Genomic DNA, 12,464 nt, shown 5'->3' with positions numbered 1-12,464 from the left:
TAAAATCAATACCTGGGAAGATCCTGGAAAAGATAATTAAAAAAAAACAGATTTGCAAACAACTAGAAGCAAACAAAGTTATAACTAGTAGCACAGGTTTTTTAAAAACAGATCATGCCAAACCAATCTTATTTCATTCTTTGATAAAGTGACTAAATTAGCAGACCAGCAAAATGCCATTGACATAGTATACCTAGTTTTCAGTAAGGCATTTGACAAAGTAGACCACAACCTAATTCTTGATAAACTAGAAAGAGGTGAAATAGACAACATCACCACCAGATGGATTTGTAGCTGGCTGACAAAGTGTACTCAACGAGTAGTCCTCAATGGTACTACATCCACATGGAGAGAAGTAAGCAGCGGGGTACCACAAAGTTCCATCTTAGGTCCAGTACTCTTTTTTTTAAACAATATTTTATTGAATTTATATGCATAAGGAAAAAATAGGAACAATGTGGGTATGATAAGGGAAGGGGATGGGGGGAAGGGAATAAGGGATTTAGGATAAAATAAGGATAGGTACAATCACATATTTTAACAAACAAGCTACTGTCCGGATCATAATAATGAGTAAATATCATACTCAACCATTTTTAAAATAAGCTTAACTATAGCCATATTACTAATAATTAATAAACAAATAAATTCATCTATTTAAATAAACATGAATAATAAAATCTCAAGAAGTCATGACTATCAACATTAATGGATAAAAATCACTAAATCACTAAAAATAAAGATGTTATCAACCTATTAATTATAACTCGGTTAAAAATCAATCATCTATTCTAAAATATTAAGTCCTTTTCAGATTCTAACGTGTCTCTAACCATTGATAAAAATTTTCCCAAGTTATAAAATAAACTGAGTCATCTTTTTCTTTCATCTCCAATGTTAATCTATCCATTTCTGCACACTCTAAGATTTTAGTAATTATAATCTGGTCAGATGGTAGATTCTCATTTTTCCCAAATTGGGCAAATACTATCCTCATGGCTGTTAAAACATGTGGTATCAAATGATCATTCTCTTTACCATAATTAGGTCTTAATATTTCTAACAAAAATAATTCCGGTTTAAATTCTATCTGTATTTTCATCATCTTTTCCAACCATCTATGAATCTTAGACCAGTATTTCTTAGCATTAGGGCATATCCACTAGGCATGGTAATAAGTGCCTGGCTGTTGTTTACATTTCCAGCAAGTATCCAAAACATTTTTAAACATTTTCGCTAAGCGAACTGGTGTCATATGCCATCTATAAAACATCTTATATAAATTGCCATCTATAAAACATCTTATATAAGTTTTCTTTATATGCTACCACTTTTGTAAGCTTAATATTTTTATCCTAAAGTTTTTGTCAGTCTTCCAAATCTATAGAATATCCAAAGTTCTTTGCCCATGCTATCATTGTTTCTTTTACTTGTCCTTCTTCCATCTTCCATTTTAAAAGAAATTTATAGAGTTTCTTAATCAAATTCTCATCTGTTTTTAGCAAAATTTTATCTAATGGAATCTGTTCTTTATAAAATCCTGTTGACTTTATATCTTTTTCATATCTTGTTTGAATTTGCAAATAGGACCACCATATCAAGTCAATACCTCGTTGTTGAAGAGTTTGCCTGTCCTTAAGTTTTCCCTCTTTGTCCAAAATATCTTTATATCTAGCCAGTTTATCATAGTTAATCAGGTTTGCATAAGCAAATGCTTCCATTGTTGAAAGCCACTCAGGTATTTTCATATATATTTTATGTTTGATTTTCTCCCATTCTGAAAGTAGTACGTTTCTTATCGCATGATTTTGAAAGTATTTATGTGCTTTAGTTTTCTCATACCATATAAAAACATGCCAACCTAGTTGAAGATCATGTCCCTCTAAATAAAGCAATCTTTTATTTCTCAATACAATCCATTCTTTAAGCCAAAGCAGAATAGCTGCTTGATAATAAAGTCTTTAATCTGGAAGTCCAAAGCCCCCTCTATCCTTAGATTCTTGTAACAATTTACATTTGATTCTAGCTTTCTTTCTTTGCCATATAAATCTTAGAATCATTGCATTTAGATCATCAAAAAAATTCTTAGTAAGTTTAACAGGAACTGTTTGGAATAGAAAAATTAGCTTTGGTAAAATGTTCATCTTAACCGTTGCTATTATTCCTAGGAGTGATAACTGAAGATTTTCCCACCTTTCCAGGTCTATTTTTATTTGTTTCATTAATCTCTCGTAGTTATCTTCTTTTAATGTGGTATATTTTGCAGTTAAATAAATGCCCAAATATTTGACTTTTTTAACTATTTGAAGGTTTGTCATTTTAGCAAGTTGAATTTTCTGTTTATCTGTTAGGTTTTTTGTTAATACTTTAGTCTTTTCCCTATTTATTTTCAGTCCAGTCACTTCTCCAAATTTCTCAATTTTCTGCAAGAGTTTATCAGCTGTTTCCAATGGCTCCTCTAAAATAAAAACCAAGTCATTCGCAAAGGCCTGTAGTTTATATTTCTGGTCTTTAATCTCCAGACCTTTAATTTCTGTATCTTGTCTAATATTTCTTGCCAGTATCTCTAATGTAAGAAAAAATAACGGGAGACAGTGGACATCCCTGTCTGGTGCCGTTTTTAATCTCAAATCCATCTGTGTAATCTCCATTTAAAAGTATTCTTGCTGTTTGTTTCTTATAAATTGCTTGAATTGCTTTGTTGAAATTCTCACCGAAGTCCATTTCTTGAAATTGTTGAAACATAAATTGCCAATTTAAATTATCAAAGGCTTTTTGTGCATCAAGAAATATAAGTGCCATCTGGTTCCCTGGATGGATTTCATAATATTCCAAGATGTTTAAAATAATCCTCAAGTTGTTCTTTATCTGTCTTTTTGGTAGGAAACCATTTTGGTCTGAGTGAATAAATTCAGTCAGAAAGTTTTTCATTCTTTCTGCCATTATTGCAGCAAAGATTTTATAATCCACATTTAGTAGTGATATTGGTCTATAATTTTTAATTAGTGTATGATCAGTATCTTCTTTAGGTAACAAAGTGATATTAGCTTCAGTCCATGAGTCCGGTATTTTTGTCTGTATGAAGACTTCATTACATAAGTCTTTTAAAGTTGGAGTTATAATATCTTGTAACGCTACATAAAATTCTGCAGGAAGTCCATCAGGTCCTGGTGTTTTATCTTTCTTTTGCTTTTTTATTGCCTCTGTAATCTCCATCATTGATATATTCTCATTTAGCCTCTAGCGTATATTCTCAGGAACCTTTGAGAGATTTGCTTCTTTTAAGTAAGCCTGGATTGCCTCTTTAGAAACCGTCTCCGCTTTATAAAGTGTCTCATAATAAGCCTTCTTAATTTTTTTCATTAAATCATTATGGCAATGTAGCTTACCCTCTGAGTCCCATAGCTTACTTATTAATCTTTTTTCTCTTTCTTTTTTTAATCTATATGCAAGCCATCTCCCTGGTTTATTAGCATTTTCAAAGAAATTCTGTTTAGGTCGTTTAATCTGTTGTGTCATTATATTTGTCTCAAGTAAATTTAATTTGTGTTTTAATAATTCCATTTGTATTTTCAGATTTTTCTTTTGTGGGTCAAATTGTAACTCAGATCCCAGAATACTAAGTTGTTCTTTCAATCTATGTTGAATATGTTTCTTTTCCTTACTCTTTTTGGCAAGATAAGTTATAGCCAAACCTCTAGGTCCAGTACTCTTCAATATCTTCATAAAGGACTTAGATCAAGGGTCCCCAACCTGCAGTCTGCAGCCCACTACTGGGCCATGGCCTACGGGCCACCAGACCACGGAACAGGCTGACCAGTGCCACACATGTGCACTCACCCCCACTTGTGCTAGCACTGCCGCCACTATACAAATGGGAGCTGTACGGTGAAAATAGGGTGCTGCTGCTGTGCAAACAAAGTGGTGCGCAGTGCAAAAACTGGGTGGCACATAGCATGAAAATAGGAGAAAACTGGGTGTTGGGTGGCATGAAAATGGGAGAAAACCAGGCGGCGCACAGCACAAAAATAGGCAACTCGGTGGTGCATGGCGCAAAAACCAGGCGTCGTACAGCGTGAAAACCGGGTAGCACATGGGGAAACCAGGAGGTGCATGGCGTGAAAGCAGAGGCAAACTGGGCCTACGTGGTGCAAAAATTGGGCATGGCATAGCATGAAAACCAGGCATGAAAATGGGGCGATGCTAACGCATGGCATGAAAATGGGGCAATGCTAATGCCCACGTGACAAAACCAGCACAATGCTAGGAAGTGGCACATGGGCGCTAGCACTGCCCTGTTTGCGTCATGTGTGGTCGCAGCCCTGTTTGCCTGCAAGTGCACATGTACGTGTAAAATGCTTCTCTCCCCCTTTTTCTCCAGTCCGCCAACCAAGACAGGTTGGAGACATCTGACTTAGATGAAGGAATAGAAGGGAAACTTATCATATTTGCAGATGACACTAAACTAACAGGAATAGCCAGCACCCCAGAAGACAAGCTCAGGATCCAAAAAGATATTGACAAATTTGAACAATGGGCCCTATCCAATAAAATGAACTTTAGTGTGGAGAAAAGCAAAGTTTTATGTACATTTAGGCAGGAAAAATCAAAGGTATAAGTACAGATTAGGCAAGATCTGGTTCAAAAATTGTAGTTCTAGTGGACGATCACTTGACTATGAGCCAGCAGTGTGCAGCAACAGCCAAAAAAGCTAATACAATCCTGGGTTGTATAAACAGAGGGATAGACTCAAGATCACGTGAGTATTAGTACCGCTTTATAAAACCTTAGTGAGACCACACCTGGAATTTTGCAACCAATTTGGTCACCATACTACAAAAAAGATGTTGAGTGTTTGGAAAAAATTCAGAGAAGAGCAACTAAGATGATCAAAGGCCTGGAGACTAAAACATATGAAGAATGGCTGCAGGACTTGAGTTTGGCTAGTCTAAAGAAAAGAAGAAATAGGAGTGACATGATAGCAGTATTCCAGTATTTGAGAGGCTGCCACAAAGAAGAGGGGGTCAAATTATTCTCCAAAGCACAGAAGGCAAGGCAAGAAACAATGGTTGGAAACTGATCAAAGAGAGAAGCAACCTGGAATTAAGGAGAAACTTCCTAACATTGAAGACAATTAACCGATGGAACAGCTTGCCTTCAGAAATCATGGGCACTCCATCACTGGAGATTTTTAAGAAGAGACTAGACAGTCACTTGTCTAAAATGGTATAGATTCTCCTGCCTGAGTGGGGGGGTGGACTAGAAGACTTCCCTGGTCCCTTCCATCTCTATTCTATTCATTTTTCCAATTTCCCTTGACCTTCAAATTGCTTCTTTTGCCACTGTATCCTCATTCATTCTATATGGCCCACCCTATTTAATTCATGCTGATCACTTACTTTTGTACTCTGCTCATATTCTCTTTATCTTTCATCATAAATGTTCAATCATGCTTTCAGATTTAAATTATTTCCTTTGCCATGTATTTGTACAAGCAGTTTTATTTACATATGTAGACTATGTATTCAAAATGGATACTGATAGGCACGTACTGGTCAAACCGTACCATTCTCATTTATCTTTGGATTTCTAAATGTTCCAATCACGTTTTCTTTGCTCTTTTGTCTCATTCCCACTTTCCAATTCATGTCATCTAGTAGAATTTTTTTCCCCGTTGACTGCATTAATTTAGAATGTTAGTCCCCCCCCCAAAAACCCTCATATTGGGTTCTTCAGTTATCATCATTCACTAGAGCATGTCATTCGACTACTACTGATGTTCATACTTTCATATTTATTCACAACAATCTAGATCAGAATACCCCCCCCCCAACCTTTTGGACACCAGGGATCTGTTCTGTGGAGAGAGGTTTTTCTGTGAACTGGAGGGGGTGTGGTTTCATGTGCTGCCTGCATCCCGCAGATGGGGGCCACTTGTTTGCACGGCCAGTTTCTGGCATGCCATGGCCTGGTGCCAGTCCAACCACCGGGGGTTGGGGACCCCTGATCTAGATGACACAAATTAATATTTTCTGACATATACTTCAACCCATTTCATTCAAATGTAACATTCCTTTTCTTCATGCATTCAGCAGTGCCATTCTCAAGATCAAATATTTTCATTTAAATATGTTACATCCTTATTCATTTCCCTTATCTCACAGATGTACACCATATCTATTATACTTTCTGTTATTCCACTTATTAGTTTTTATACTTTATGTTACAGATTTCCATACATTTCCCTTTTTGAGCAAATATTATACATCAGATTACTAATGAGGGAAACTTAAGGGAAAAGATAGCACACTCATAAGACCATACTATTTAAAAGATATTAAGGGAATTGTGTTCTTGAAAATTCCCTTCTGTTGAAATACTTCTACATCAGTGTGTTTATGGTTTTCAACTGCTATTGATACAATTTAAATGATATGATATGATTTATTGATACGATTTAAACTGCTGTTTAAATATAAAGGCATCAACAAAGATTCAAAACATTGGTCCAGTACTCTCAGCTGCAGTAAATCCTGGATCTTCTGTTCCTGAATCAGAAGAAGTCCTGAAAAAATATTTGGAGCTGGCGAATCAAACCAAGGTCTGATGCATTTGTTTTCATATCATCATTTTAAATGGTTAAATCATGTGCTCATTTTATGGGATTTTCTTACAGTTTTGCAAAAACTATTATTCCAGTTCTATCACTATGCTTTTATTTGGGCTGATTTTAAACTTATTACCCCAAAAATAATATTAAGCACATTTTGTTTTTGTTTTTAAAAAATTGTAATGCATTTCTCTGAGTTTCGCTGTATATTATATGCATAACCTTTATATATGGAAGTAATATAAATGTAAAACTAAAGAAAATCTGACTATTCAGTATGGAAATACTTGCTTTGCATAAAATCAGCAAGCATCAAGAATGTTTGCAGAAGGGGTTGGGGGAGTCAAGGCCACAACCACACAATTGAAGCTCTTCACATTTTTATATATGTTACACATGCAACAAAGGAAGAGAGGCATGGCTTCAATTCTATAGTCATGGCCAACATCTTTACTTTTTTTACACACACACACACACACTCTAGCCCCATGGACACTTCTGGCAACAGTCCTTCACAGAGCCTTCCTACTAATTAGCACTCTTAGTCCTGTACACCCCACTGTTCTAAAAGATCTTCCAACCTTTTTGTAGGATCCCAAAAGGGCTTTGTGGGCAGCAGGCTTTTCAAACTGTTCATAAGTAGCTTAGCAGAAGGCCACAAATTCTTTTTCTTTCTTTCTTTTTTAAAAAATTGATCAATCTTGCATGGGCAAAGTTGGAGCAGGATCAAAAATCACACCAGACTTTGCTTCTCACTCTTTCTGGTGCAACTGGCTTTGCTTTCACTTTCTCTGTGTGAACCCATGGCAGGCAGTTGCAAATTTTCTGAATTCCCATGGTCCATAAATTAACATTTAATTATTAATGATAAGTGTTATTTTTTGTGAAAGGGCATATACATTCTTTTAGAAATGGAGGTGATGGTATAAAAAGTCTTAGAACTTTTTTTGGGGGAGCAAAGAATAAATTTAGCTTTAGTGTGCAAACGATAATAGGATATATTGCTATATTGCTAACTATTCAATAATATAATAATATACTCATATTTGTTTGATAACCAATAAGTGAGGAAATTGTTTAATTTTCAAAATGTTAATACATATATTTTTCTCCATTATACCATTGTAGGAGATGGCCAGTGAACTAGAATTGGCTGTGAGAATTTGTAAGGAAATGGAAGAATTAAAAACCACTGAAATAGCAGTTTTTTCAAACAAAACTGAGCTTTTAAATGAAGAACTGGCAGCCCTTAACAGCAATCTTTCCTTAAAACTCAAAATCCTGAAGCCATATGTAGCCTTCTTAAAGTCATCAGATGAGGTACTTAAACATATTTTGTGAAAAAAGTATGATCTTTCCTTACATTGGAAAGTTATCTACATTTGGTGACATCTTTGGATATAATAGAATAATGTTCAGAATAATGTTACACCCTTTCCTGCTTGGTACTGATGTGTGTCCAACTCGATATCAAAGAACTGCAGATGCCTCCATGTCGTTTTGTGCTCATTGATGTAAAGAAATGACCAGCAATCTGCTGGCTGAGGCAATGAACTGATCATTATTTTTTATGGTGGCTATTGCAGTGCTCACTGGGATGGGAGAAACTTGTCTCCTATAAAGCTTGTAGGAGCTCTGTAATAGGTAAAAAGCATATTTCAGGGGGGAGAAAAAGAACCAATATGGTTTATTTATCTTTCTTTCAACATATCCTTTTCAGCTTGGTGACATCCAGATCTTTGGGGTCTTGTTGGTCATAATGACTAGGAAGTTTAGGAATCCAAAGTTGCCAGGCCTTGAAAGTATGCTGTAGCATATTTTAGATCAATCAGAGTAGAGCTGGAAGGGATCTTGGAGGTCTTCTAGTCCAACCCCCTGCTCAAACAAGAGACTCTATACCATTTCAGACAGATGGCTGTCCAGTCTCTTCTTAAAAACCTCCAGTGATGAAACACCCACAACTTCTGAAGGCAAGCTGTTCCACTGGTTAATTGCCCTCACTGTTAGGAAGTTTCTCCTTAACAATGGGTTGCTTTTTTCTTGATTAGTTTCTATCCATTGTTACTTGTCTTGCATTCTGGTGCTTTGGAAAATAGGTTGACCCCCCCTCCTCTTTTTGGCAACCCCTCAAATACTGGAATATTGATAAAATGTCTCCCCTAGTCCTTCCTTTCTCTAGACTAGCCACACCCAATTCCTGCAACCATTCTTCATATGTTTTTATCTCCAGGCCCTTAATCGCCTTCGTGCTTCTTTGTACTTTTCCAAAATCTCAACATCTTTTTTGGTAATATGATGACCAAAACTGGATCTTCTTCATTAGATAGAATTAGATTAAATATTGAATTAAAGATAAAGGGTAATTCAAAATAAAGATGAAATTGCTCAAGTGATCTAGCATATAACTTCCTCCTAACTCAGTTCTCAAAGGGGGAACACTATGTAAGGCCATTCAGTTGTCAAACCACTGTCCCAAATAATTACCTCATAGTCATTTTTAAACATCATCCAGTGCATTACTCATTTAGCAAAAATCACTGAAAGTATGCATTTGCTAATACGTTTTAGAAAACAAGAAAGGAATTTGTGACTCTTTAGATCAGCGGTTCGCAACCTGTGGGTTGCGACCCCATTTGGGGTCAAACGACCATTTCACGGGGGTCACCAAACAAGGCTGTCCGCCATTTTTTCCCCTTTTCTTTAGCTGTGCTACTCCCTCTTATTCTATTGGCTTTTGAAAGCCAATAGAATAGACTCTATTCAAGAGACTCTATTCTATTGGCGTTCGAAAGCCAATAGAATCTATTGGCTTTCGAAAGCCAATAGAATAGACTCTCTTGAATAGAGTCTAATTCTATTGGCTTTCAAAAGTCAATAGGAATTGTCCAGGCTGTCTCTGCCCTGCTGAGACCGCCAAAAACCCCAGTCTGCAAACGGTGCTACGAGGACAGCTTCCCTCCCTGCTGAGCAACTACTAAAAGTAAGTAAAAGAGGGCCAGGGGTGGGAGATGGGAGGCTGGCAACTGCAGGGAGGGTTGCTGGCGTGCGTGGGGCCCGGCGGGTGCCTTACCTGCCTGGGCTGGGCCAGCTGGTGGTCCAGACGGTGGTCACCCTGCGCCATCGCTGCTGCTTGCAGTGGCCGCCCAGGAGCGCCTGGGCCTGCCTGCCGCCGCCCTGAATGGGCGATGGCCAAGGTAAGCCTAGCGGGGCAGCAGCAGGCGCAGGGAGGCTTGCTGGCGCGCGTGGGACCCGGCAGGTGCCTTACCTGCCTGGGCTGGGCCAGCTGGTGGCCTAGTTGATGGTTGCCTTGCGCCGTTGCTGCCGCTTGCCGTGGCTGTCCAGGAGCACCTGGGCCTGCCTGCCATCACCCCAAATGGGCGGTGGCCAAGGTAAGGCTAGCGGGGCAGCAGCGGGAGAGTTGCTGGCACATGTGGGGCCCGGCAGGTGCCTTACCTGCCTGGGCTGTGCCAGCTGGTGGCCCAGCCGGTGGTCATCCTTTGCCGTCGCTGCCACTTGCCATGGCTGCCCAGGAGCGCCTGGGCCTGCCTGCCGCCGTCCCGAACAGATGGTGTGCAAGGTAAGGGTAGCGGGGCAGCGGTGGGCGCAGGGAGGGTTGCTGGCACGCATGGGGCCTGGTGGGCTGGGCCAGCTGGTGGCCCAGCCGGTGGTCGCCCTGCGCCATCGCTGTCCCTTGCCAGCTAGGCCTCGGCCGGCGCATGGGGCAGCACCATGCATGCGTGGCGCTCCCAGGCAGGGAAAGTCCTCGACTTATGACCGGTTGGGTAGTCCTCGACTTACCACTGGTTGGGTAGTCCTTGACTTACGACCGGTTGGGGGTCGCGGCATTAAAAAGGTTGAGAACCACTGCTTTAGATGTTGCTGGATTTCAGTGTTCATTACAACAAGACAGTACGGACAATAGTTTAGGAAGCTGAAAGTGATAAAAGTACAGCAGAAGATTACAGGTTTTCATTTCCTGCTTTAGCAGTGCAATTTCCAGAGCAGACTGTGAAGCACCTCATATTTAACAAGAATAACAGACCATCTAAAACCTCTTAGAGAAAGAGTATAAATTTGGTGAGGTATTCTTTCAAGTTGTACTAATTTTATTTGCAATATATTTAGCCAACCTTTTTTAAAAAAAATATTAAGTTCTTGCCTTAGTTTTTTTGAAGTCTTATTTACTTCAGGGAAGGACTTCAAGAGTTCTGTAGGTGCAACTCAATAATCAAAGAACGTCCATCATAAATGTTCAGAAAAGTATAGTCAGGTTGATTCATTTCTATCCCTTTAGGTTGAAAATGATGCCCAGAAGCTGAAAGAATTCTATATAAATGAGCCTGCAGAAGACATTGAAGCTAAAAATGAGGCCTTGCTGCAATCAGCTGATGTCCAGTGGCATAAGGTTTTGAAGAAGATTCTTTCCACTCAAGATATGGGTCATGACTTTTTAAATTTAGTAAAGATGGTAAGGCAATTTCTGATGATTTATAGATACCAGCAATGTTTATTTTCCCACGTTCTTTCTGAACTAATCCTGTGTGTTTGAGATAAGCCACAGTGAGTATAATTAGATATTCCTTCTAAGGTAAAGCTAAGAAAATTATTTAGGTTATATATTGAAATACTACAGGATAACTCCATTTAGACTGGGATCATGATATACATCAGTACTTCAGGGAGTCAAATCTTCTCTCCAGCATCCTGTGTAACATTTGTAAGGACACTAATGGAAGGTTTGGAATTTTTTTTTTATTCCCAAATAATGTGTGGATTTTAAGAACCAAAGGACCTGGAAGGAAGTATTAAAGCCTCATTATTTCTGCATTGTGGTTTTTAAAAACCAGGTATTTCCTTTTTGAGTAAAAAAAAAAAGGAGTCAGATGCATGATGCATATTACATACATTTAGTTTGACTTCTAGGAAAACATAAAGAATTGCATGAGGATGGAGCTGAAAGAAATCTCTGCCCTTTCTTGATGCCATCATAAAGATGCCAAAAATAGTTTGCTTTCTGTCCCTCTCAGAAATTTCTTTTATAAATTCTGTCTTGAACAGGTGAATAACAATCTAATAATGAATGTGGAAAATGTTGTTCAAGTAACGGAACGTACTCTTGATATTCTGAACAAAGAAAAAGAAGAATTAACAGAGCTTTGGGCAAGATGGAAACTTAGTATGAATCAAGTGCAATCTGTCAAGCAACAATGTGGAAAATTTAATGAGCAATTTAAAAATGTAAGTGAAATCTACATAACATTTATTCCTAACTCTCTTTGATAAAATGGAATTGACACTTGTTTTAATTTTGTTTTGGGTAGATCAGAACACCATGTCTTAAAACCTGATTCTTCTGCAGTACATTTAAGAGATTTGAAAGCATAATAGCTGAACTGTGTAGACATTGTTCCTAACAATAGTGTGTTTTTCAAAATGAAGAATTTCCTCTAGCAATTTTAGGGAAACATGAAGTGTCATCACAAAATCCTTCCTGGAGTGTACATGAAAATAAAATATGTAGTGTGATAATCAAAGTACAAAGAATGTCCCCAAAGCCAGAGATGATCACAAGGGGTCAAAGAGTCAACCATGTGATCAAAACCCTGCTCTTTTTTACATGTGTCAGAATGTATTATGATAGCATAGTTCAGACACTCTTGCAAATAGCTTTATATTAAAAAAAATGAGGCCTTGTTGATGGCATCTACTACTCAGTCATTTCCCCTGTAACTTCTAAATTCCTCTGGAAATTTGGAACAAAATTTGCTCATTTTCATTTTATTTGTTGGTGTATTTAAGATAGCTTGAGTGATTTAAATGACCTCTCTTGAGTTAAGATAGATCAATAAAAGGA

At 38.0% G+C, this 12,464-nt stretch overlaps 1 protein-coding gene across 7 annotated transcripts in view; it reads left to right on the top strand.

Moving 5' to 3' along the window:
- CCDC141 (coiled-coil domain containing 141) overlaps positions 1-12,464 on the top strand; it is a 144,427-nt gene that overhangs the window by 79,408 nt on the left and 52,555 nt on the right. For all 7 annotated transcript variants that reach the window (XM_039329172.1, XM_039329170.1, XM_039329169.1 and 4 more), the window contains 4 exons: positions 6,482-6,601; positions 7,739-7,930; positions 10,905-11,078; positions 11,669-11,848. In XM_039329172.1, the coding sequence (XP_039185106.1) occupies positions 6,482-6,601; positions 7,739-7,930; positions 10,905-11,078; positions 11,669-11,848 (666 nt within the window). The remainder of the gene's footprint in view (positions 1-6,481; positions 6,602-7,738; positions 7,931-10,904; positions 11,079-11,668; positions 11,849-12,464) is intronic.

The sequence above is a fragment of the Crotalus tigris genome, unplaced genomic scaffold (assembly GCF_016545835.1).
Source record: "Crotalus tigris isolate CLP2741 ecotype Arizona unplaced genomic scaffold, ASM1654583v1 scf7180000024389.207434, whole genome shotgun sequence".
In the NCBI taxonomy this organism is placed as follows: Eukaryota; Metazoa; Chordata; class Lepidosauria; order Squamata; family Viperidae; genus Crotalus; species Crotalus tigris.
This window is presented reverse-complemented; position numbering and strand designations above follow the sequence as displayed.